At 45.7% G+C, this 22,770-nt stretch overlaps 1 protein-coding gene across 14 annotated transcripts in view; it reads left to right on the top strand.

The window, feature by feature from the left end:
• Positions 1–22,770, top strand: part of EPB41L4B (erythrocyte membrane protein band 4.1 like 4B) — a 131,919-nt gene that overhangs the window by 17,301 nt on the left and 91,848 nt on the right. For 13 of the 14 annotated variants that reach the window (XM_086683658.1, XM_086683656.1, XM_086683655.1 and 10 more), the window contains exon 2: positions 21,619–21,723. In XM_086683658.1, coding sequence (XP_086539784.1) covers positions 21,619–21,723 — 105 coding nt within the window. Of the gene's footprint in view, positions 1–15,826; positions 16,068–21,618; positions 21,724–22,770 lie in introns of those variants that run through there. The other variant, XM_086683668.1, reaches the window with a different exon arrangement.

Below are 22,770 nucleotides of genomic sequence, written 5' to 3'. Positions count from 1 at the left end.
TGAAGTGGAAATTGAAGGGCAACTTGAAGAGAGAATTAATCTACAACATCAGAACAACATATGCTACAGCTCCAGGAGCAGAAATGTTGAGAGGTACCCCTCAGGAAACCGCAGAGCAGAAGAACCAGGATGGATTCTACAGTTCAAGTTCCTGATTTAATCAGAGTGGGTCAGTTTTGTTATAGATTTCTCTCAAATGTCTTAGGATTGATTAGTATATTTTTGAGAGAGAGGGAGAGCACGAGCAGGGGAGAGGCAGAGAGAGACACACACAGAATCTGAAGCAGGCTCCAGGCTCTGAGCTGTCAGCACAGAGCCCGATGCGGGGCTCGAACCCACACACTATGAGATCACGACCTGACCTAAAGTCGGACGCTCAACCAGCTGAGCCACCCAGGCGCCCCAAACAGGTTCTTAATCTTTACGCTGTATTACCTCTTATATGTGAAGAAAGGTGTGGAGAGATATGGTCCTTGTCATGGGAGGGAGAAATTTTATCATTGCAGCCACGAGAGCAGCTGCGCTTTGGTATAGAAGGATCCACAGTGGCCCCAAGAAGGCACATTAAGTTCCCTGAGAAGGGAACTTAAGGCTCATGATAGGGCCGAGGTTGCCCACAGATTCTGAGCCCTGCTTAGAATGTTGGATCTTCATGTATGTTCTCATTCCCATTTGGCTGAGGGGGTAGCCAAACCCAGAAAGGAATGTTTGTTCTTTTGACTCTTTGGAGCTCTGTGCCGCCTCCTTATGCTTCCCAGATAACCATAGTACCAGGCAGAAAGACCGGGCACAATCGTAGCTGGACAGGGGAAGTTGTGTAGAGGTGGATTTTCTTTGGGGGGGGGGGGCGCTTCCGGGGAGGGGACTGTTGGGTCGATTTTGACATTGAATGGTGGAGGATTGGCAGTCCAGGTGGAAGAGCAGCGTGAAAGGCCGCCTCACCAAGGAGGGCAGGAGGAGGATGTGTCTGAAGCACAGAAGCAGGGGGGATAGGAAGGGAGACTGACCCCACTGGACTCGTGGAGTTTGGCTCTGTGGGGGTGATGAAAGGTGGACGGTGAGGCTAAGAGGCTGTTACCTGCACTGTGTGTCTAACTTCGGGTGATGCTAGGCATGGGCAGGAGAGGCATGCGCCGTGGAGTTTGAGGACCTGGAATCCAGTGGATTTGGTGGCTGGGTTGAGGAGTAGGATTGACGGAGAAGCTGAGATAGGGCCCCCGTGTTCTGTGCGTGGCAGGTTGGTGAGGTTGAGAATCCTGGGGGCAGAGCAGCAATAGAGAGGGTCCTAGTACTGTGTTGGTTTGGTCTTTGGTTTTTTGTATAGTTTGCAAATGTAAGATTTTTTGTGTTTTCTTTCTTTAAAAAAAGTACCTCCAAATGGTGTAAGTTTTGAGAGAGAGCAAGTGAGAGTGGTGGAGGGGCAGAGAGACAGGGGGACAGAGGATCCGAAGCGGGCTCTGTGCTGACAGCAGCGAGCCCGATGTGGGGCTCGAACTCACGAACATGAGACCATGACCTGAGCTGAAGTCAGATGCTCAACCGACAGAGCCACCCAGGTGCCCCCAAATGGTATAAGTTTTCAGGCGCCGCAAAACCTGGATTCACTGCTGATTGTGTTTTTAATTTTTGTTTTAACGTTTATTTATTATTGAGAAACAGAGCATGAGCATGGGAGGGGCAGAGAGAGAGAGAGAGACACAGAATCCAAAGCAGGCTCCAGGCTCTGAGCTGTCAGCCCAGAGCCTAACACGGGGCTGGAACTCACAAACCATGAGGTCGTGACCTGAGCCAAAGTCGGACACTCAACCAACTGAGCCACCCAGGCACCCCCACTACTGATTGTGTTTTAGATGAGGCCAGTGTGAGGGGCCAGATCAGACGCCTTGGGAAGAGTCTGGAAAGGGTTTGAATGCAATTCATGTCTGACAGGGCCAGCTGGGAGGCCGGGACAGAGAACAGGAGCTGATGTCTGCGTATCTGTAGATACTTGTCCTCTACCAGGCGCTGGGCCGATTGTATTACGTGAATTTCTCAGCTCACAGAGTCTCTGAGCATAGGTGCCTGTTCTTCTGCCAGTATTTTTACAAATGGGAAAAGGAAAGCACCATAAATTCTTGGCCTTGGCCATTCTGCTCTTTCGCCTTCCAAATCTGGGCAGGGTTGACATTTTCAAGGAAGAACAAATAACGAAGAGATCGGCATTTGTTGAGTGCCTGCTGTATACACAGAGCCAAGGCAGGGGGCTGGGTGGATAGAAGACTGAGTCAAAGATGCATCTTTTCCCTTAAGCAGCTGCCAGTTTAGTGAGAAGATGTGTCTTTTGTGTTCACAGAAAACTCCACAGTTTTTCCATGCTTTACTCCTGTTTTCTTGCTTAAGGAGGAAGAACCAGGGCAGGAGACAGGAAAAAAAATAGCGATAAACACCTTGCTTCATGGAGTATATTGCAAGTCAGCTCTTGTCGGTCAGAGCTCTGAGAGAGTCACTGCTAAAATATGCAGCAACTGGTATCTAGAACATGAGACCCAAGGAAGAAAGCAGGACTTGAGTAATCCATTGAAATTCATGGCTCCGAATCCCAGCATTGGTTATTTTTAGTCTCAGTTGTTTATCTTCTAGCTATCCACATAAGATGGTGTGAGAAGGTGATGAGGATGTGTCTGTATGGTTTGGCCCAAACTGAATTTTAAAACTGCTCTTTTCGTATTCCCATGCATCACGTGGGGTGAAGCAAACCTTCCACAGAAAAATACCCCCTGCATATGATTCCATGTATATGCAGTTCTAGAACTGGCAAAACTAGTCTGTGGAGAAAACAAATAGGAATAGCTGGGGCTTCCGGGGGCGGGGTGGGGGGGGAGGGTTGTGCTGGAGAGGGCCACTGGGATCGACGGGGAAGGGGCACCTGGGCACTTTATTGGGAGACGGGAATATGCTGATGGTACCAGGGGGTGTGTTGCACACGTTTCCACCTGTCAGAATGAAACAGCGCAGATTTGTGCATTTCAGCGTCAGTAAATTTTTTACCATGATCCCCACAAACGATGTGTAAAAAATTAACGGAGGGCGCGTAAAAAATTAATGGAGGGTGGGGGGAGGAACGAATAAAAAGGATACAGAATGTTGATAATTTTAAAGCTAAGTGACAGGTGTTTACTACACTGTTCTGTTTTGTGTCTGTTTGAAATGGTCTGTAATAAAACATTTATTTTATTAAAAAATGTTTTTTAACATTTATTCATTTTTGAAAGACAGAGACAGAGTGAGAATGGGGAAGGGGCAGAGAGAGAGGGAGACACAGAATTCGAAGCAGGCTCCAGGCTCCAAGTTGTCAGCATGGAACCCGATGTGGGGCTTGAACTCACAGACCTCAAGATCATGACCTGAGCCGAAGTCGGCCGTCCAACCAACTGAGCCACCCAGGCGCCCCTATTATTTTTTTTAGAAAAATGTTGATTTTTATATTTGAGAGACAGAGTGCAAATGGGGGAGGGGCAAAGAGCGAGGGAGACACAGAATCTGAAACAGGCTCCAGGCTCCAAGCTGTCAACATGGAACCCGATGCGGGTCTTGAACTCACAGACCTCAAGATCATGACCTGAGCCAAAGTCGGCCGTCCAACCAACTGAGCCACCCAGGCGCCCCTATTATTTTATTTTTTTTTAGAAAAATGTTGATTTTTATTTTTGAGAGACAGAGTGCAAATGGGGGAGGGGCAAAGAGCGAGGGAGACACAGAATCTGAAGCAGGCTCCATGCTCTGTCCCCCCCTCCCCCCCGCCTTTTTTTACAGGGTTTTTTTTTAAGTGTTTTTTTGTTTGTTTTTAAGAAAGAGTAAATTAAAATTGTTGATTCCTCCTTTCAGGAATCCAGTGAATTCTCTTTCCAGAGAAGTCTGGTCTCCTAGGGAAAATGCAGGATCTCTGGGCACTGGCATTGGTCCCAGCCGGCACTGGCTGTGGCCTCTCCCAGTTTGCTTACTTTCTGCCTTGCTGGTGGCCATGAATCTTGAACTCTGGCTTTCTCCCACTGGCACCTGCCACCACCCCTATTTTTTTGTCCCTGTCTTTTTGCCGTCCCTTTGATCCAGGAACAACCTCCCCTCCTATGGGACTTTGACCATCCCACTCCACCCATGCCTGGCTCCTTCTTATCTCAGACTCTCTGACTCCTTGAGTCAGGTTCCGTGATTCCAAGTCATTCTCTGCTGTAAATCCACTTCAGTCTCCTTTCTCTTCCGCTTAGGGTCGTAAAATGCCACCTGTGTGTCTTTGTTCAGAGATACAAGGTCTGTGAATTGGAGGTTTACCATCTCCACACTCCTCTGCAGCTGTAAACCAGTACATGCTGTGTGATTCAACTACTATGAACTTCAGAACAGGCAAAACAAACCTGTGCCACCTGTGGAATGGAAGGAAGGGGTAGAACTCGGAAAGAGGCACATGGGGCCTTCTCGGAGTCTGGTAATATTCAGTTTGTTGACCTGGATGGTGATTGCACAGGTACATTCACTTCTGATAATTCCTTGAGTTGTACACGTTTGACCTGTGCACTTTTGTCTATGTATGTCACCCTTCAATTAAAAAGTAGACCAGAGGCACCTGGGTGGCTCAGTCGGTTGGATGTCTGAGTCTTGATTTTGGCTCAGGTCATGATCCCAGGGTCGTGGGATCGAGCCCTGTATCGGGCTTCGCAATGGGCACGGAGCCTGCTTGAGATTCTCTCTTCCTCTCACGTGGGTTCTGTCTCTGTCTCTCTCCCTCAAAAAAAAGAAGTAAACTAGGTGTCTATGTAAGGCTTTTAAAAATCACCACATTTCACATTTAAAAATTCAAATCTGTAGGCTTTTATAAAAATAAATATGGGAAGATCTGAATTTGCATAGAGTGGCAGTTGGCTAGGTCTGTGTGTCACTGCCCCATCCACACCCTATTGCTCATGGCCCACCTCACTCTTGTGGATGTCCACGTCTGTGCTCTGTTCCCGTTCCTCATTCTGTGCACCTCCAGCAGGAATCCTTCAGAGTGCCTTGTGTGTGGGTGGTACCTGCATAAGTAACCCCATGCAGATTTCCCTCCTGGTTTAACGTTCTGTTGGTCTCTCAGAAGGTCCGAGGGTTGTGGTGGGTCGGGGTGTCAATGCCTGGCTTAATGGCAGTCTCATGGGAATACCTTCCGACGTAGATTTGAAGTCCTGAGGCACTAGGATCTCGTGTGTTAAGACATTCCAGGTGAATTAGTTCTGCTTGAACTGGGCAAAATTGGGGTTAGCTTATGACCAATCCATAGCAGTTAAAGAAGTTACTATATTTGTACCTAGGTGTTAAGTTCTGTAAATAATTTCCTATTTGCATACTCTATTTTAAATTAACATTCCACAGTGATACTAGTTAATGCCTGTACCTGGCTGGGTATTCTGTTGTTGCTTTTAAAAATACATAAAGGATTGGAAAAAAATTTTTCTTAGTTAATGGATATGAAAGGCTAACTTTTTGGGTGGCGAATTTACAGTCGAGATTCTTATGAGAGTTCATACTAACCGCAAACCACATACCTCAGGGAAATAATCTTGTTAATGCCATCCTTACAAATCCAAAGCTGCAGGCTGTAAGCATCACACCCTCCTTTCCTCCATCTGAATGTGTCATTCTCTGCCTTCTTCTTCTTGCAGGAGATTTTTTTTTAAGACTACTGAGTCACCAAAAAAAAAAAAAAAAAAGAGAGATTGAGAAGAAAAATCGAAGGCCAACTATAAAAAGGCAACTTTATTTGTATACTCCTCCATCACATGAATGGATGTGGTGCCTCAGTTACAGTTTTATGTCTCTAACTGCCAAGCTTACCATAGACAAGGTTGAAAGTCTTATGTGCTTTTCCACTCATTAACTTTTTTGAAAATTGTACATTTACACAGGGCCAAGTAAAGAGCCCCAAAGTTCTAGGCCTTAGCAGTTGGCGGGATCACTTAAAGTTTCAAAATGTAGGCAAATTTGCTAGTTGGGCTCATCGTCCATACTTACAGAATACCAGCTATGGGTGTGGGGCCCAAGGAAGTTGGGCTCCAAGACCGTGCCGTGGCTCTGAGTCCCAGGGCTTAGAGGCTGAGGTCCTGGGCATAGCCCTGGCTCTGCCCGAGGCCGGCTGTGTGTTTTCATCTTCTCCTCACGTCACTCGGGGCTGTGGCATCTCCGTTTGACAGACAGGAAACAGACTCCAAAAGGCTAAGGGGCTTAGTTGGGGTCATGCCGGTAGTTGAGTGGTGGAGCCCAGATTCAAACCTGATTCTGACTGAAAACCGGTTGCCTCCCTGTATTAGATTGCTCAGGCTGCCATAACAAAGTGCCACAGACTGAGTGGCTTAAACAGACGCATTTATTTTCTCCAGTTCTGGAAGTCTGAGATCTGGGCTTATAGACGGCCGTCCTCTTGCTGCCTTTCTTCTCCCCATCTTCGTGTGGTCTTTTCCCTCTGTGCGCGGGCATCCCTGATGTCTCTGTGTGCGACCTCATCTCTCTCTCTCTCTTTCTCTCTTTTTAAAGTTTTATTCATTTATTTATTTTGATAGAGACAGACACAGCATGAATGGGGAAGGGGCAGAGAGAGAGAGGGAGACTGAGAATCCCAAGCAGGCTCTGTGCTATCAGCACAGAGCCCAATGCGGGGCCTGAACGCACAAACCGTGAGATCATAATCTGAGCCGAAACCAAGAGCCAGGGGATGCTCTATTGACTGAGCCCCCAGGGGCCCTCATCTCTCTCTTTATGAGGATACTGGTCAGATACCAGTCAGATAAGAGCAGGGCCCACCCTAATGAACTCATTTGAACTTAATTACCTGTTTGATGACTCTCTCTTCCAATACGACCACATTCTGCAGGATTGGGGGTTTATGACATTTGAGAGGACACAGTTCAGCCCGTGACACACTCCACATATCATCGGCTAACCGTGGGGCAAGCCCTGTTAATCTTCATTTCATTTCATTCATTTTTTTTTGATGTTTATTTATTTTTGAGAGAGAGAGAGAGAGAGAGAGAACGAGTAGGCGAGGGACAGAGAGAGAGGGAGACAGAGGATCCGAAGCAGGCTCCATGCTGACAGGGGAGAGCCCAGTGTGGGGCTCAAACTCACGAACCTCGAATTCATGACCTGAGCTGGAGTCAGAAGCTTAACCAGCCGAGCCACCCAGGAGCCCCATTTCATTTCATTCTTAAACATCCTTACCAGGTAAGAAATTCCCTGACACCATACTCAGCCTGAGCTGGGACAGACCCCCGTGCTGACCCCAGAGCCTGTGCCTTCAGCCACTGCATCACGGGGTGTGTTGTGACATCTGGAAGTTTGCGTTCAGAGCCGTGAAGGGCTCCACAGAGAAGAGGGAGACGATCACCAGGGGACTAGGGAGTTCAGGGCGGCTTCATGTGTCGATTTATTTTGTAAATTGAGTTGTGGTCATAAATCACAGGATGGATGGGGGCAGTTGTCCACCCAAAGGTAGTTCTCTTCATGTTTCTTGGCTGGTTTCCCTGGGAATTTGTTGCATATTTATTTATGTGGAGTTATTTGCTTTCAGAATTGCATGGCGGGGGAATCTGCAATCTGGCTGCAAAAAGTAATTTGGCAATTTATTTTCAGGGCTGCCCTTCTTCCAGCAGCTTGTTTCAAACTCAACCTCTGGCACAAAGGCATCCATCATTTTAATTGTATGTTACTGTTTAGTCAGGCACAAATTTGTTTCATTTTCTTTTTCCTTTCTCCTGTGGGTCTTTTTTTTTTTTCCTGAACCACCATTTAAAAAAGCCAAAAATATTTCCCCAAACCAAGCACTTTTTATAGTCGAGGAGTTTTTAACACTGAGATTTCTGGTTTTTCGGTATTGCGTATTTGGTTCTTAACCTTTCAGAAATGCTAGGCTTGCCTGTTGTTCCTTTCCTGTTCAGATAGACATCCATAATGTCATGTCAAGGTTGTCCCAAGACAATTGTATCGGTCCCAGGGTCAGAAGGTTCACATTCTATTCCTGGCTTTGCATTGGCTGCCTGGCAACATGACCTGCCTCTTGCCTCATTTTTCCCACCTGTAAAATGAGGGACTTGAATGCACTGATTTCTAGAACATTCCTATGTTCTTGCTTGGTAACTTGGATGTTGAGTAGGGCTCCTTACCAAGACCTCCTCACTATGGCTATCTACAGATGCCCACCAGGGAGAGTAGTCTGTTCTATATCAAATACTTTTACTCTGCTTGGTCACAGATGATGGCATTTTTTTAGTTCAAGGTTAGAAATCAATCCTGTATCCCTCAGAAACGTTCTAAGGGATAAAATCATTGATTCCACAAAGTTACATAAGGTAGAATGTTAACTTTGGTGTCCAAAGCATAAATGATTTAGCTTTTGTTGTCACACATACTTACTTTCTATGAAACGATGTTATTTGTGTCTGTGAAGCTAGACCCAGCTTATAGTAGTGCATCCCCCCTTTTTAAAACAATTTTTTAATGTTTATTTATTTTTGAGAGCGCATGGGGGGCGGGGCAGAGAGAGAGGGAGACACAGAACCTGTAGGAGGCTCGAAGCTCTGAGCTGTCAGCACAGAGCCCGACACGGGGCTCGAATTCACAAACCAAAAGATCATGACCTGAGCCAAAGTCAGAAGCTTAACCCACTGAGCCACCCAGGCTCCCCAGAGCACCCCCTTTAAAAGCTGCACTGAGGACTGGGGGCAGGGATGGAATGGGACTTAAGGTCCATAGATAGGTGCGGAGTTGGATCCTGACAGAAACCTGTATACTATATTTTGTTTTACTGTCATAGGAGAAAATTAGTTGCTATCGTCTTGGAGCAGTTTTTCTCTTTTGCATCCCACACTGTCTTCACCCTGAGCATGTAGACTTGGATTCTCAAAGGCAGGGCTCAGGCCAGGCTGTGTTGACACCCTCCATCCCCTCACTCCTTTGCAGTTTGTGAGCTTCAAGTTTTTATGGGAATTTTTGAATACGTGAAGTAGAACAGTATGATGAAAACTCCTGTACACAACACCCATTTATTATTCTTTTTCTGGAGTATTTTAGAGCAACTCCCAGACAACTGAACATATAGCCTGTTCTACTTAAGTGAGTATATCTCTTATGTAAAATACACACATGTGCGTGTGTATGTGTGTATCCATGATACCATTATCATACTCCGCAGACTGAATGGTGATTGCTTAATGGCGATTCCTGCATTTAGTAAATAATGTCTCTTAAGTCTCTTCTAATCCATAACATTCCTCTCCCTTCTTTTTGGTGCAATTTATTGAGTTCTTAATATGTAGTTGGTCAGTGTAGAGTAAGGCAGCCTTAGGTATTCCAACGCTCAGTTTTAATCTTTCTGCCAAGCAGAGTGAGTGCAAAGAATAGTTTTTTGATTTGTTTATTCTTTTTTTTTTTAGAATGAATATATTTATTATTCTACTTCCTTATCTCTAAGCAGGTGATACCTTAAGTTAGCATCACAATGTGGAGATTTCCTAAGAAACATTTTTTAAAGTTGCAAAAAGCTTTTATATGCACATACATATGCCATGAACACCTGCTGTATCTGTATATGTGTATGATTTTCACTCCGGTTAACTATTGTTGCATAACAGACTCTTCCACTTATGCTTAGTGGCTAACAATGACGAGCAGGATTCTCTTGGTCAAGAATTTGAGGGGGGCTCACCTGGGAGATTATTCTGCTGCTCATGGTATCAACCAGGGTCACCAGGAGTACTCTGTTGGAAGATGGGCTGGTGTGGAGGGTCCAAGATGACTGTGCTTACATGTCTGGCACTTTGGCTGGGCTCAGCTGGGACAGTTGACTAGAACATCTGCCTGCTGCTTCCTCAGCCTGGCAGTCTCAGGGTAGTTGGACTTTTTACTGTACCCGTAGAGAAGCATCCCAAGGCAATGGTCACCTCACCTTGGAAATCACAAAATGTTATTAACACCATATTCTGTTGGGCTGAAGCAGTGCCAGGTTCTTCCAGACTGAAGGAAGAGGACAAAGACCTTGCCACCATTTTTGTAAGCACCACAATTTAAAACCAAACAAACAAACAAACAAACAAAAACAAAAACAAACCCCAAACAAACTAAAAACCCCACTAAAACTAACACCATAGGTACTTGGCACCTGAGACCTTTTGGGTCTCCTGTGTATTTGCTTGTCTTTTGATGGAAGAGAGAGACCACTGGAGTGGAAGGTACCTGCCCATTCAGGTCATCCAAGTCAGTCTCCTGTCCCTTGTTCCCATTCACTCAGGATTGGAGTGGACTCAAGTTGGGCAGAGAGCACCATAATAGGGTATATGACTCACCTGGCCTAATAATGAAGGTGACATGGAGAGGCCCTCCCAACCTAAAAACTTTTTTTTTTTTTAATGTTTATTATTAATTTTTGAGAGACAAGGCAGAGCACCAGTGGGGGAGGGGCAGAGAGAGAGGAAGACATAGAATCTGAAGCAGGCTTCAGGCCCTGAGCTGTCAGCACAGAGCCCAATATGGGGCTCGAACCCATGAACGGTAAGATCATGACCTGAGCCGAAGTTGGACCCTTAACCGACTGAGCCACCCAGGCACCCATAAAACTTTTAAGAGCAATTTTTCCAGTGGATCTTTGTGTGAGGGAGGTTGTCTGATGCTCTGTTAGTGTCCCTGCCAGCAGGAATAGCATACTACAATTTGCTGGGTAGCAATATCACTGAAAATCAACGAGTATTCAACATGTGCTGTCTCTGATGTTTCTTACTGAGAGTTGGAAACATAGCATTTGAAGTGTTGGTCGAAACCAGTTTTCAGCAGTCAGGATCAAGTAGCTTTAGGTGTTTCGACTTCATTCAGCATCTTAAGGAATAAATGGGAAACCATCCCTTAAACAAACTGTTGAATCCCATGTGTTAGGCAATGCTTGGAAGGAGCCATAGGGAGACAAATTGATGTCACTAGATGTTAGTTCTTCTACACTGATTGAAAGAAGGTTCGTTGGATCATGGCCCGTGGGGTCATTTTCATGGCAGCCCTGTGAGAGAGGTGGTATTAAAGGAACAAATGAATGCTTTGAAACTCTGCTGCTTGGCCCGAAGACGGTTCTCAACCAGAAGCAGAGGCTGATCAATAGTTAAATCAATAATGCAACACACAGTTTGTGCATTTTTGTTTTTAATTTTAAAGAGTGTGAGAGTGTGTGTGGGGGAGAGAGAGAGACAGACAGAGAGAGAGAGAGAGAGAATCCAAAGCAGGCTCCATGCTCAGCACTGAGCCTGACATGGGGCTCGATCCCACAGCCCTGGGATCATGACCTGAGCCGAAATCACGAGTCAGAGGCTCAACCCAGGTGCCCCCACAGTCTGTTTTAAATTGGTCTGTCCATTACATGCAGTCAGTGTGGCTGTGGCTGTGTTCTGTGGTGAGATGGTAAGACCGGTAATCTGCCTGCCCAGTCCTCAGGCTGCACACCGAGAGCCCCTTGCGCAAGGTGGAAGGAGAACCCTGGTTCTCGATGCAGCTGATCAGTAGTGCCTTGGTTCAGTGCCTCACAAACCAAGAGGGCACTTTCTTCTAAGACTATTCTTCCTTCCCTGTTGATCAAAATTAAGGGCGGTTGGTTTTGTTGCTTCCTCTGATTTCCAAGAGATTGTTAGCCAGGCGAGTCGGGAAATTAATATCATTGTGCTCTGTTTTACCAGAATTGAATTTCCAGGAGCTGCCCAGACTGTTGATGTCCCCCTCCATAGAACGTCTTGGCTTCTGTGTTAGTTTGTGAGCAAATAATGTACTTTGCATCCTGCCACAACTTGCCTGCCCTCCAAACAAATTAGGAATCACCTCCCTACCATGAGGTCTGTTTGCATTGGCTTTGAACCCCAGTCTAGCCCAGGCCATGCATGAAGTAGGCTCTCCGTGTCTGTGTGGTGAATTGGGTTTAAGTAATATTTCTTATTTGCCAGACATGTTCCATGTGTTTGGACCCACAGGGACCAATGGGTAGAGAAGTAACAGAGTAAGGTAGAAAGAACTCTATCGTAAGAATCAAGAAGGCTGGATCCTGATTCTAGTTCAGCCACTTGGGAGCAGTGTGAACTTGGTCACATAATTTCTCTGAGGCTCAGTTTCTTTCTGTGCAAAATGGGGTCATGGAACCTTGGTAAACATTGAAATGCTCTTCAACTGGGAGGTAGAATTTATAAGCTGGACAGCCTGGCCTTAAATCCTCCAGATTATGGATACTGTTATGAGTCCCCAAATCCTGCTGATGGCTGAGATGGTATTTCTCACTCACCAGTGAAAATTTCAGATATTTATTTGGTAAATTCTCATAGTAATTTCAGATATCCTGGAGTAAACCAATTTCTATTTGTTCTTAATGGCTTAGCGGTGTTGGCAACGGGGATAGAGACTCCTGGGCTGTGTGTGTGTGAGTGTGTAAAATAGAGAGCGAGTTTCTCACTAAGAATATAGAAAATTAGTGAGTTATCAAGTTGTGAGGAAGGGGGACCAGAGCTGGTAACTAACCATGAAATTAGTACTTCCTGGAAACAGTTGAAACAGACCTTGAGGCAGGTGCCTTCTGGGAACTGCTGGCCAGGAAGTACTGTGGAGACCAGGTGGAGTTCTGAGAGCTACTCAGACTTGGGGTATTTAAGAACTTGGAAAGGAAGGAATTGATTTCTAGGGACTGACATGGGTTTACAGAAATCCTCCAAACCAGACTAGTCTCAGCTTTTCTTTCTTTCCTTTTTTTTTTTTTTTTAAAGTTTACTTATTTATTATGAGAGCACAAGCGGTGGGGGAGAGACAGACAGACAGAATCCCAAGCAGATTCTTGCACTGCCACTGCAAGCCCAATGCAGGGCTTGATCCCAGGGCCCTGGAATCATGACCTGAGCCAAAATCAAGAGATGGATGCTCAGTGGACTGAGCTACCCAGGCGCCTCTTGTCTCAGCTTTTCTTTAAAAAAAAAAAAAAAAAAATTTTTTTTAATGTTTATTTATTTTTGAGAGACAGAGAGAGACAGCATCAGCAGGGGAGGGGCAGAGAGAGAGGGAGACCTAGAACATGAAACGGGCTCCAGGCTCTGAGCTGTCAGCACAGAGCATGACGTGGGGCTCGAACTCACGAGCTGTGAGATCATGACCTGAGCCGAAGTCAGACGCTTAACCGACTGAACCACCCAGGTGTCCCTTGTCTCAGCTTTTCTTTAAAGGGGATTACTAAACTGCTATAGATCATGGACTCCCTGAAGTTTGATTTTTGCTATTTGGCAAAAAACACATTGTGTCATTCCTGTGGACAAGTGAGAGAAAGGAGGTTTGGGTGAAAATAATAATTCCTTTGTGTGTAGAGGATACCATTTGTTTTCTTGCTCTCTTATTTTTTTATTTCACTTTATTTTGTTTGTTTGTTTGTTTGTTTAAGCTCCACACCCAACATGGAGCTTCAACCCATGTTGAAGATCAAGAGATGCACAGTCTACAAACTGAGCCAGCCAGGTGCCTCTCTTGCTTTTTTATTAATACAATGACTTAGCAAGGTTGACAGTGCAGGTAAGAGTACCCTATTTTTCAGATGAAACTGAGACTCAGTGCGGTTGCTAAGGTCATGGTCATATTGCTAGAAAAGAGATAGAGCTGGGTTCTAATCCAACATGTTTGGCTCTAAGAGTCTGAGGGCATGGTCACACTGTATGTTCGTAACTGGGTTGAGGCCACCATCAGAGGGGAACCTTTCATAACATACAACTCATGAAAGACACCACCCCCACTGGCCACGTGCACCCCTCACCCTCTGCCTGCATTGCACTTCCCACATGTTGTAAAACTGAGATCGGGAACTGATGCATGGGATAATAGTCCAGGACTTCTAATGTTCTTGACGGGATATGTCATGGGCCAGTTTAAATAAGATGACATTTACATGAATGGATGTAAAAGTTTGCACTCAGGTTTAGAAACTATCTGGGGCGCCTGAGTGGCTCAGTCGGTTACGCGTCCGACTTCAGCCTGGGTCATGATCTCGTGGTCTGTGAGTTCGAGCCCCACGTCGGGCTCTGTGCTGACAGCTCAGAGCCTGGAGCCTGCTTCTGATTCTGTGTCTCCCTCTCTTTCTGCCCCTCCCCTACTCATGCTCTGTCTCTCTCTGTCTCAGAAATAAATAAACATTAAAAAAAATTAAAAAAAAAAAGAAAGAAACTATCACCACAATCATTTTGGTTTATTTTTTAGCCCATATATAAAAATGCAGAACTTGACAGTATTTTGTTTACGTAAGGCATAGCACAGTGTGGTATGGTTTCCAAAACACCAGCACATTAGAGCAGACAGGGTGTCTGGAAGGAGAGATGGTAGTACCAGGGCTCTGCAGACCCACATCCCAGCCGGCTGGAGAGAATTGCCAGCGGAAATGGACCAGGAAGATCAGGCTTCCGAAAAGTCGGTCATTTGAAGACTGTTGTGGGAACTAAGGATTCTCCTTAATCCATCTGCATCAGCATTTGTTTCTTGAGCTTCAGAATGTCCGGTGATGGAGAAGCAAAATGAACTGGATGGGGTGTCGCCAACAAGAAGTTTAGTAATGACCATTGTGACTTCAGCGTAGCTGTGGGGATGGGCTTGCTGCCAGTGGGGATAGAAGCAGGGATGTAGGAGGAGGGCACCTGGGAAAAGCCATAGGGGTGAGGCCTGCTGCATACGTCGGGTGGGCGTTGTGTTAGGAGAATATGTTTGATTGGAGCCCAGGAGGCATGTGGGGCCCAGGGAGATAAGACGGGTGGTGTTGGGCAGTATTGATTGTGCAGAGTCTCTGACACCAGGCCGAGGAGCCTGCATTTCATCCTCTGGCACATGTTTTTGTACAGAATAGCGACTGAGATGAGGGCTGTGTTGTGTGCAATGCATTCTGGCAAACACGAGAAAGATGGGCTTTCATAGGGGCGCTTGCTGTGGTCCAGATACCAGGCGGTGTAGCCTGAGCCGTGATGGAGAGGAAAGACAGAGCCCTTCTGAAGACAGATGCAGAGGGGCCTGCTGTCTAACAGAGGTGGAGCAGGTGGACAGAGGGGAGCCTCATGTGCCAGCAAAGAGAAGGCTCCTAAAATCCTTACACTGCCCAGGTGTCCTGCTTTTCCATTTTAGTTCACAGCCAACATGTATACACTTGACGGGCACGCAGCTCATCTCCTCCTTTTAACCTACCTGGGACACCTGGCATCTTCTTATGCTGTTGAGACTAATGAGATTTGGATGGGTTGCCTTTTTTTATTTTTATTATTTTTTTTAATGTTTATTTATTTTTGAGAGAGAGAGAGAGAGAGAGTGTGAAAGGGGCAGAGAGAGAGGGAGACACAGAATCCGAAGCAGGCTGCAGGCTCTGAGCTGTGTGCACAGAGCCCGATGTGGGGCTCGAACTCACGAGCCATGAGATCATGATCTGAGCTGAAGTCAGACACTTAACTGACGGAGCCTCCCAGCCACCCCCAGTTGGATTGTCTTCTATCTTTGTTCTGTCAGGGCCACAGTCGACCTGTTACATTGCACTTGGGTCAGGTTGCAGTAAGATATTGTCGGTTGCGTCTTATCTAAGAGGGTCAGGATGGTTAATTTATTTGGGGAGACAGTTAAGACATCAGCTGTCCAGGAGTCTTCCTTATCAGGAGTACGGCTGGCAACCAGTAAATAAACAAAATAAGAACCTCTGACTGGCCAGCAAAGATCTCATGATGTTCATACCTTTCCCTGCTGGCTGCCTGCCTGACCCAGTGTTTAGCTGAGAACTGTGTACTCTTACTTTACACATGATGTTAATGAGCTTGGTTATTTTTAGCTCCTGTCTGATCAGAAGTTGCTGCTCCAGAGAGAGACATACTGACTCAAAACCACTGGTTGCTGGTCCTGGTGAGAAGTGATGTGTTGAGATGGGTGGAGAGAGGGCTACATGACCTGGTGGCAAGAACTCAGGGGTAGAGCTTCTACGTGTGTTTGGGGACAGCCTGCCATACGTGTCTTGAAGTAGGAGCGTCGCCAAATTCCAGAATAGTGATCTGGACTGAGTAAGGTTTTACACTCAGTGTATTCTGCTTAAGAAGGCCGGGAGAGAGGAGGCATCAAGCTGATTTGGATGACTTTGCTCCCCAAGAATGGCTTACTCGCTGAGTACTTTCTGTAGCTATTTGCTTCCAGACTTTGTGACCCTGGTGTACCCCAGCACCTAGAATAGTGGCTGGCACTTGATGAGCAGTTGGTAAATATTTGTTGAATGAATGAATGGATTCATCACAGAGGGCGAGACCTAGTTCGGAGGCAACCAGGAGCAGCTTCCTGTCTCGTCACATTAATGGATCTCCTGTTGTAACCACTAGACAGCACTTCACATAATAGCCACAAAATCGTGTTTGGGTAAATGGCCTTGGAAGTGCAGCACGGCTCCCTAGGCCCTTGTTCATGGAATACTTAATTTGAAAAGATTTTAATGAGTGTGTTCTATTTAGGCCTGCTGCTCGTGAAGTATCTGTTGTTCGTGTTTTAGCACGGTCCATCCAGAAGATGTGTTTCTTGGCTCCGGAACCCCACGCATCCCCCAGCAGGCCGAGCCAGCCAGCCAGCTATGCAGCAAACAGATGTTTACGGAGCACCTGCTCTGTGCCGGCCAGGGATGTGCTTGGGGGATGGCGAGAAGGAGAGGTGGTACTCAGATGAACACAGCTGGTCCCTGCCCACAGCCTGATGTAGGAGTAAGACAGGAATAAAGGCAGCCTCGGTGCAGGGTGATAAGTGTGTGTGTGTGTAATAAAGGCACGTGCTTGCTTGCGGGAACAGAGGAGGGGGCACTTACTGCCCTGGGTTGGGGGGGGGGCGGTGAGCTAGGGCTGAAGAGGCTGAGGAAAGAAAGGCTGTTTGGGCTAAGCCTGAGATGACAGTTCATGGGCTTCTGGGGGCTGCCCAAGGTGCATTGTCCTGGCTGGCAGGACAGGTGAGTTACCTGGAGTCTTCTCAGCTGTGAGTGGACGCTTTGTGTCCCCGGGCTGGGAGGAGCAAGAGGTGGTGGGTTCGGGTGCTGTGGCCTAGACTCTCTGTCTTTGTCTGACCTTTCACTCACTGGGACCTCTGGTTGGAGGACCCCTCTATTCCAGCCCTCATAATTTCACCAGATTCTTCTTAGAGCTGGAAAGGGCCACTGGGGACTAAAGAGCATAAGGGGTTGGGGAGGTGAGTGGGGGAAGGTGTTTACAGGTGAGTAAACATGGTATTTCCTATCCACCAGACGCTGCTGTGTCTGCCACCTACCTCCAAGTCCAGGTGAGGGAGGGTTGGCCGATACAGGAGCCAGTCTGACATGGCAGAAGGGACTGGCTGGCCCTAGAAAGGTTCTTTTTTCCAACCTCCACCTTGAACTCCTTCTAGCTGTTGTTGTTGTTTTAAGTTATTTATTTATTTTTGAGAGGGGGGGAAAGCGTGAGCCCGGGAGAGGCAGAGAGAGAGGGAGAGAGAGAGAATCCCAAGAAGCCTCCACACTCTCAGCATGGAGGCCCACTCGGGGTGCGAACTCACGAACTGTGAGATCATGACCTGAGTAGAAATCACGAGTCAGATGCTTAACCAACTGAGCCACCCAGATGCCCCTCGCCTTGAGCTCCTTCTAAATTAAGAGCTGTTTTAGAAAGACATCAGGAAAGTAAGACTTGGAATGACTTAGAGAGAAACTTGGACTAACTGCCCTTATTTTACGTGTGTGGAACTGTGTTTTTTCAGTTCATACTCTGTGAGTATTAAAATGACATACCTGGATGGTAAGCCGTTGAACCAAAATAGAGAGAGCCGGGTGGGAAGCAGGTGGGATTTGGGGTCAGCTGAGTTTGGGTGACCCTGTCCATTCAGGGCACCATGACTGATTTGTAGCTGCAGGAGCGGTCCAGGATGGTCCTATGGATTTTGGGAAATTATGAATTGCTTAAGGTCACAGCTAGTGCATCTAGGACTAGCGCATAGAGCTCTCGCTTCCTGCCAGCCCAATTCTGTCTGCCACATCCTGCTGCTAAAGCTCTACACTAACTAGTTCTGTCCCACTAGGAAACCCACTAATGAGGGATTGGCTCCGTAATAATAGGCGTTGCATAGTCCAGTAGTGCTGGATAGTAATAGGAAAGAATACGTCCAGAGGAAAAGTGCCAGAATGGTGATTTTTTTTTTTTTTTTTTTTTGCAGAAAAAAAATTGTATTTGTTGTCTAACGACTGCCAAAAGATCAGTGTTAAAGAATACTTGGGAAGAAAATCATCCGTTTGTCCATCCAGCCTAGCACAGCTATTCTATAAGTTTCTGCAAGCCTTTTTTTATCAAGCAGTCCATACAGCACATACATATTTTTAACGTAGAATCACAGCTTCTTATTCCTTTGTGGTCTGTTTAGTTAATGTTGATGTAAGAATTTTCCTTATTTCTGTCTCATGTTTATAATTGTCTGTCCTGAAAGCCCAGCAGTATTCTGGAGTGTTGTTAGGTTCGGCTCCATGGATATGTCCAGCCCTGTGGCTGGAGTTTGGGTTATTTCTTGTTTTTGCCTCCCCACCCCCAGCTTTATTTCTCCAGTTAAATAATGCTATAGAGAACATCTCTGCACATGGAGCCTTCTGCTGCTCTTGGGTCGTTGCCTTCAAGGAGTATTTCCAGGAAGCAAAGAGTCTGACGGTTGGAAGCCAGTGCTGTAGTTTTGAGTTTTTGTTTTTACTTTCTGTTACCGCTGTTTCCTATAGCACAGACACAGACAAATCAGTGAAACAGAGGTGTAGTCTAATGAATTATGGGAAGGCAGACACCCCTGGACCACCCCCCAAGTCAAGAGCTGGGACCTTGCCAGCCTGCTGGAAGTCCGTGGTGTGCCCTCTCCCAGGCACAAATTCTCTACACCCCGAGACCAGCAATTACCCTGACTTTATTGCTTATCGTAACCACTTCTTTACCCTCTTTTCATGTTTTTTCTTAATTTCTTTTTTAATGTTTATTCATTTTTGAGAGAGAGAGACAGAGCGTGAGCCAGGGAGGGGCAGAGAGCGAGGGAGACACAGAATCCGAATCAGGCTCCAGGCTCCAAGCCGTCAGCACAGAGCCCGACACGGGGCTTGAACCCACGAACCCTGAGATCATGACCTGGGTGAAGTCGGACGCTTAACCACCTGAGCCACTCAGGTGCCCCACCCACCCTCTTTTCATGTTTTATCCCCCAAATATGTATCGTACACACTGCATGCTTTTAGTTTTGCCTTTTTGTAAAAGGGTCTTTTAAATCTTTTTTTCATCTCTAGGTGCCCCTCGATCTCTCCACTTCCCTGTATTCTGTTTGTTGAAGAAACTGTGTTGTTTGTCCTGAGGAGTTTCCAGAATTTCCCACTGGCTGGATCTTGATGATTGCAGTCCCATGTAGTTGAGAACATTCCTCTGCATTTCCTCCAAGTTGGCAGTTGGATCTAGTGGTTGTATTAGTCCCAGTCTTGATAGTTTTTCCCTGCAGAGAGAGAAGCCTGGGGAGCAAAATTATGTCTTGGGTGGTGGGGTGTTCTTCATCGGGGGGTACACAGTGGCTGGTCGTCTCCTCCTGTGATGTTGGTAGCCCCCGGTGCCCAATGCTAGTGCCTACCATTCTAGAAGTTGAAAAATTGTGATATTGCAAGTCTGTTACCCCTTCTTCATTTTGTTGTTGGTATACTACTAAAAAGAGAAATTCTGCCCATTTGCTATTTTTAATACCTTTATTAAGATGCACGTGCCATATAATTCACTTACCCCAAGGGTACAATTCAGTGGCTCTTAGTATGTTCATAGAGTTGTGCGTCTGTCACCGTGATCCATTTTAGAACATTTCATTTACCCCCAAAAAACCGTGCTCACCTTGGCTGTCACACCACAAATACTGCAGCTCTAAGCAAACCACTAATCTGATTTCAGTCTCCAGCTTTCCCTGTTCTGGACATTTCGTGTAATATGTGGTCCTTTGTAACTGGCTTCTTTCACTTACTATAATGTTTTCAAAGTCCACCCATGTTGTAGTATGTATCCGGGCTTTACTCCTTTTCATGGTCAAATAATACTCCATTGTGTGGATACGATTCTTCCACATTATGTTTATTTGTGCGTTAGTTGAAAGACACTTGGGTTGCTTCCACTTTGGGGCTATTATGGTTAATGCTGCTATGAACATTTTGGTACAGATTTCCGTATGAATGCAATGTTTTCATTTCTCTGGGATATATATACTTAGGGGTGGAATTGCTGGGTCAGATGGTGGCTCTGTGTTTAACTATTTGAGAACATGCCAGACTGTTTCCCAAAATGGCTATACAGTTTTGCATTCCCGTCAGCAGTATATGAGGGTTCCACTTTCTCCAAGATTTGTTATTATCTGTCTTTTTTATTACAGCCATCCTAGTGGGTATGAAATGGTGCTGGATTGTGCTTTTGATTTACATTTCCCTAATGACTAATGATATTGAGCATCTTTTCATGTGCTTATCGGGTATTTTTGTATGTCTTTGGAGAACTGTGTATATATCCCGTGTTCATTTTTAATTGAATATATTTTTTATTATTGAGATGTAATAGTTCTTTATATATTCTAGATAGAAGTCTCTTACCAGATATGTGATTTGTAAAAATTTTCTCCCACTTTGGGTTGTCTTTGTGCTTTATTGATGTCTTGGTCCTTTGAAGCACAAAAGTTTTACATTAAAAAAAAAAATGTTTATTTTTGAGAGAGAGAGTGCAAGTGGAGGAGGCGGGGAGGACAGAGGCTCCGAATCCTGTTCTGTGCTGACAGAAACAAGCCCAGTGTGGGGCTCGAACTTATAAACTGTGAGATCATAATCTGAGCTGAAGTTGGACGCTCAACTGACTGAGCCACCTGGGTGCCCCAAAAGTTTTACGTTCTGCTGATGATGCCTGCCTGGTTTATTGTGGGTTTTTTGTGTTTGTTTGTTTCCTTTGTTTTGTTTTTTAATTTAAGTAGATTCCATGCCCAACATGGGGCTCAAACACACAACCCCGAGATCAAGATTCACATGGTCTACTGACTGAGCCAGCTAGGCACCTCTGGTTTATTTTATTTTATTATATTATTTATTTTTATTGCTTGTGCTTGTGGTGTCATATCTATGAAATCATTGCCTAATCCAAGGTCATGAAGATTTGTGCCTCTGTTTTGAGAGTTTTATAGTTTTAGCTCTTGCATTTAGGTCTTTGATCTGATATTTTGAGTTAATGTTTGTATATCCCATCATCTACTCTTTGGTTACCGAGGGCTGTAGCTAAAGGCCAGATCAATGCTTGACTTTTTTCCCTTCACTTACCAGTTTTCATAATAAGGCTTTGGTTCCCTATTCATCCTACAAAGTTGTTAGTTGGTATTTTGTTTTGTTTCCATTATGAGTAATGAGATTTAGTAATGGGTTTCCATTGCAATGAAAATAATTAAATTTTTAAAAATTTATGTACTGTGACATACACATGTATGCAGCATAGAGAGAAAAGTGATTTTGGTTTTTTTCTCTCTAAAACATTTTGTTCTTATCCGGCTGTCACATCCTAAATCTTCATCTACCCAATTGCCTTCCAGAAACATGCCAAAGGCCAGGATTTGTTTGATCAGATCGTGTACCACTTGGACCTCGTGGAAACAGATTACTTTGGCCTCCAGTTCCTCGACTCTTCCCAGGTTGCGGTATGTATTTCTCTGATTCGTTTCGGGACACGCTGGTTTTCATGCTAATTGCAGATTCACAGTTGCTAGAGGTTGGTAGAGAAAAATAGGAGTTAGGCTGCAGTGTTGTTGCAGTCACGATTGTTGGGGTGGTGGTGATGGCACCCATGTGAAATTCATCCATATGCCCCCCCCTCCAGCCCCCCCTTGAGGGGGCCAATAATCGGAGAGGAAGAGAAAGAACCGTCCCTGTTGTGCAGGGGAATGCATTCGGGAAACATTTCCAAGCATAGGGATGCAATATGGGCACATTTCTCAAGTAGGTAGAAAGCAGAAGAAATACCATTCTAGAAATTCTTTTAATGATGCTTTCATTTTTAACTGGCAGAGAGACTGCAGCAGCATCTTCTTGTGGACTCTTGCTGGGTGGAGGGAGCGGGTGCTGTGAACACACTGAATCCCAGCCAGGCTTAGTGGGTGCAGGGGGCCGGTCGGAGCAGATCTTGGCACTGCTAGACAACCATCTTGCAGGCTCCAGGAGGTTGTATTAGGTCAGCAAAGACTTCCCTTGCTTTGCCTGAGACAGACCTGTCCACAGTGGGGGTGCTAGAGGGAGTGAATCTGATGTAGCTCAGAACCACTCTTTTCAAAAGCAGGAATGACTTCAGTCTCCTTCCCCAACAAAATCTGGCTTTGGGTTTCAAAGATAAATTATTCGGTAATCTAAAAATATTTATTGAGGTGGGTGGGGGGGTGGGTGAAATGAAGGGGATTGAGAGCACAGGTATCTCGATGAGCACTGAGAAATGTATAGAGTTGTTGGGGCACCTGGGTGGCTCAGTTGGTTAAGTGTCCAACCCTTGATCTCGGCTCAGGCCATGATCTCACAGTTTGTGAGTTCGAACCCTGCATCGGGCTCTGCGCTGACAGTGTGGAGTCTGCTTGGGATTCTCTCTCTCCCTCTCTCCCTCTCTCTTTCCCTTCTCAGCTCTCGCTGTCTCACTCTCAAAGAAACATTAAAAAAAAGTACAGAATTGTTGAATCATTGTGTTCCCAAAACTATTATAA

This window comes from Puma concolor, chromosome D4, assembly GCF_028749965.1.
Source record: "Puma concolor isolate L17-30 chromosome D4, mPumCon1.1.hap2, whole genome shotgun sequence".
Lineage (NCBI taxonomy): Eukaryota > Metazoa > Chordata > Mammalia > Carnivora > Felidae > Puma > Puma concolor.
This window is presented reverse-complemented; position numbering and strand designations above follow the sequence as displayed.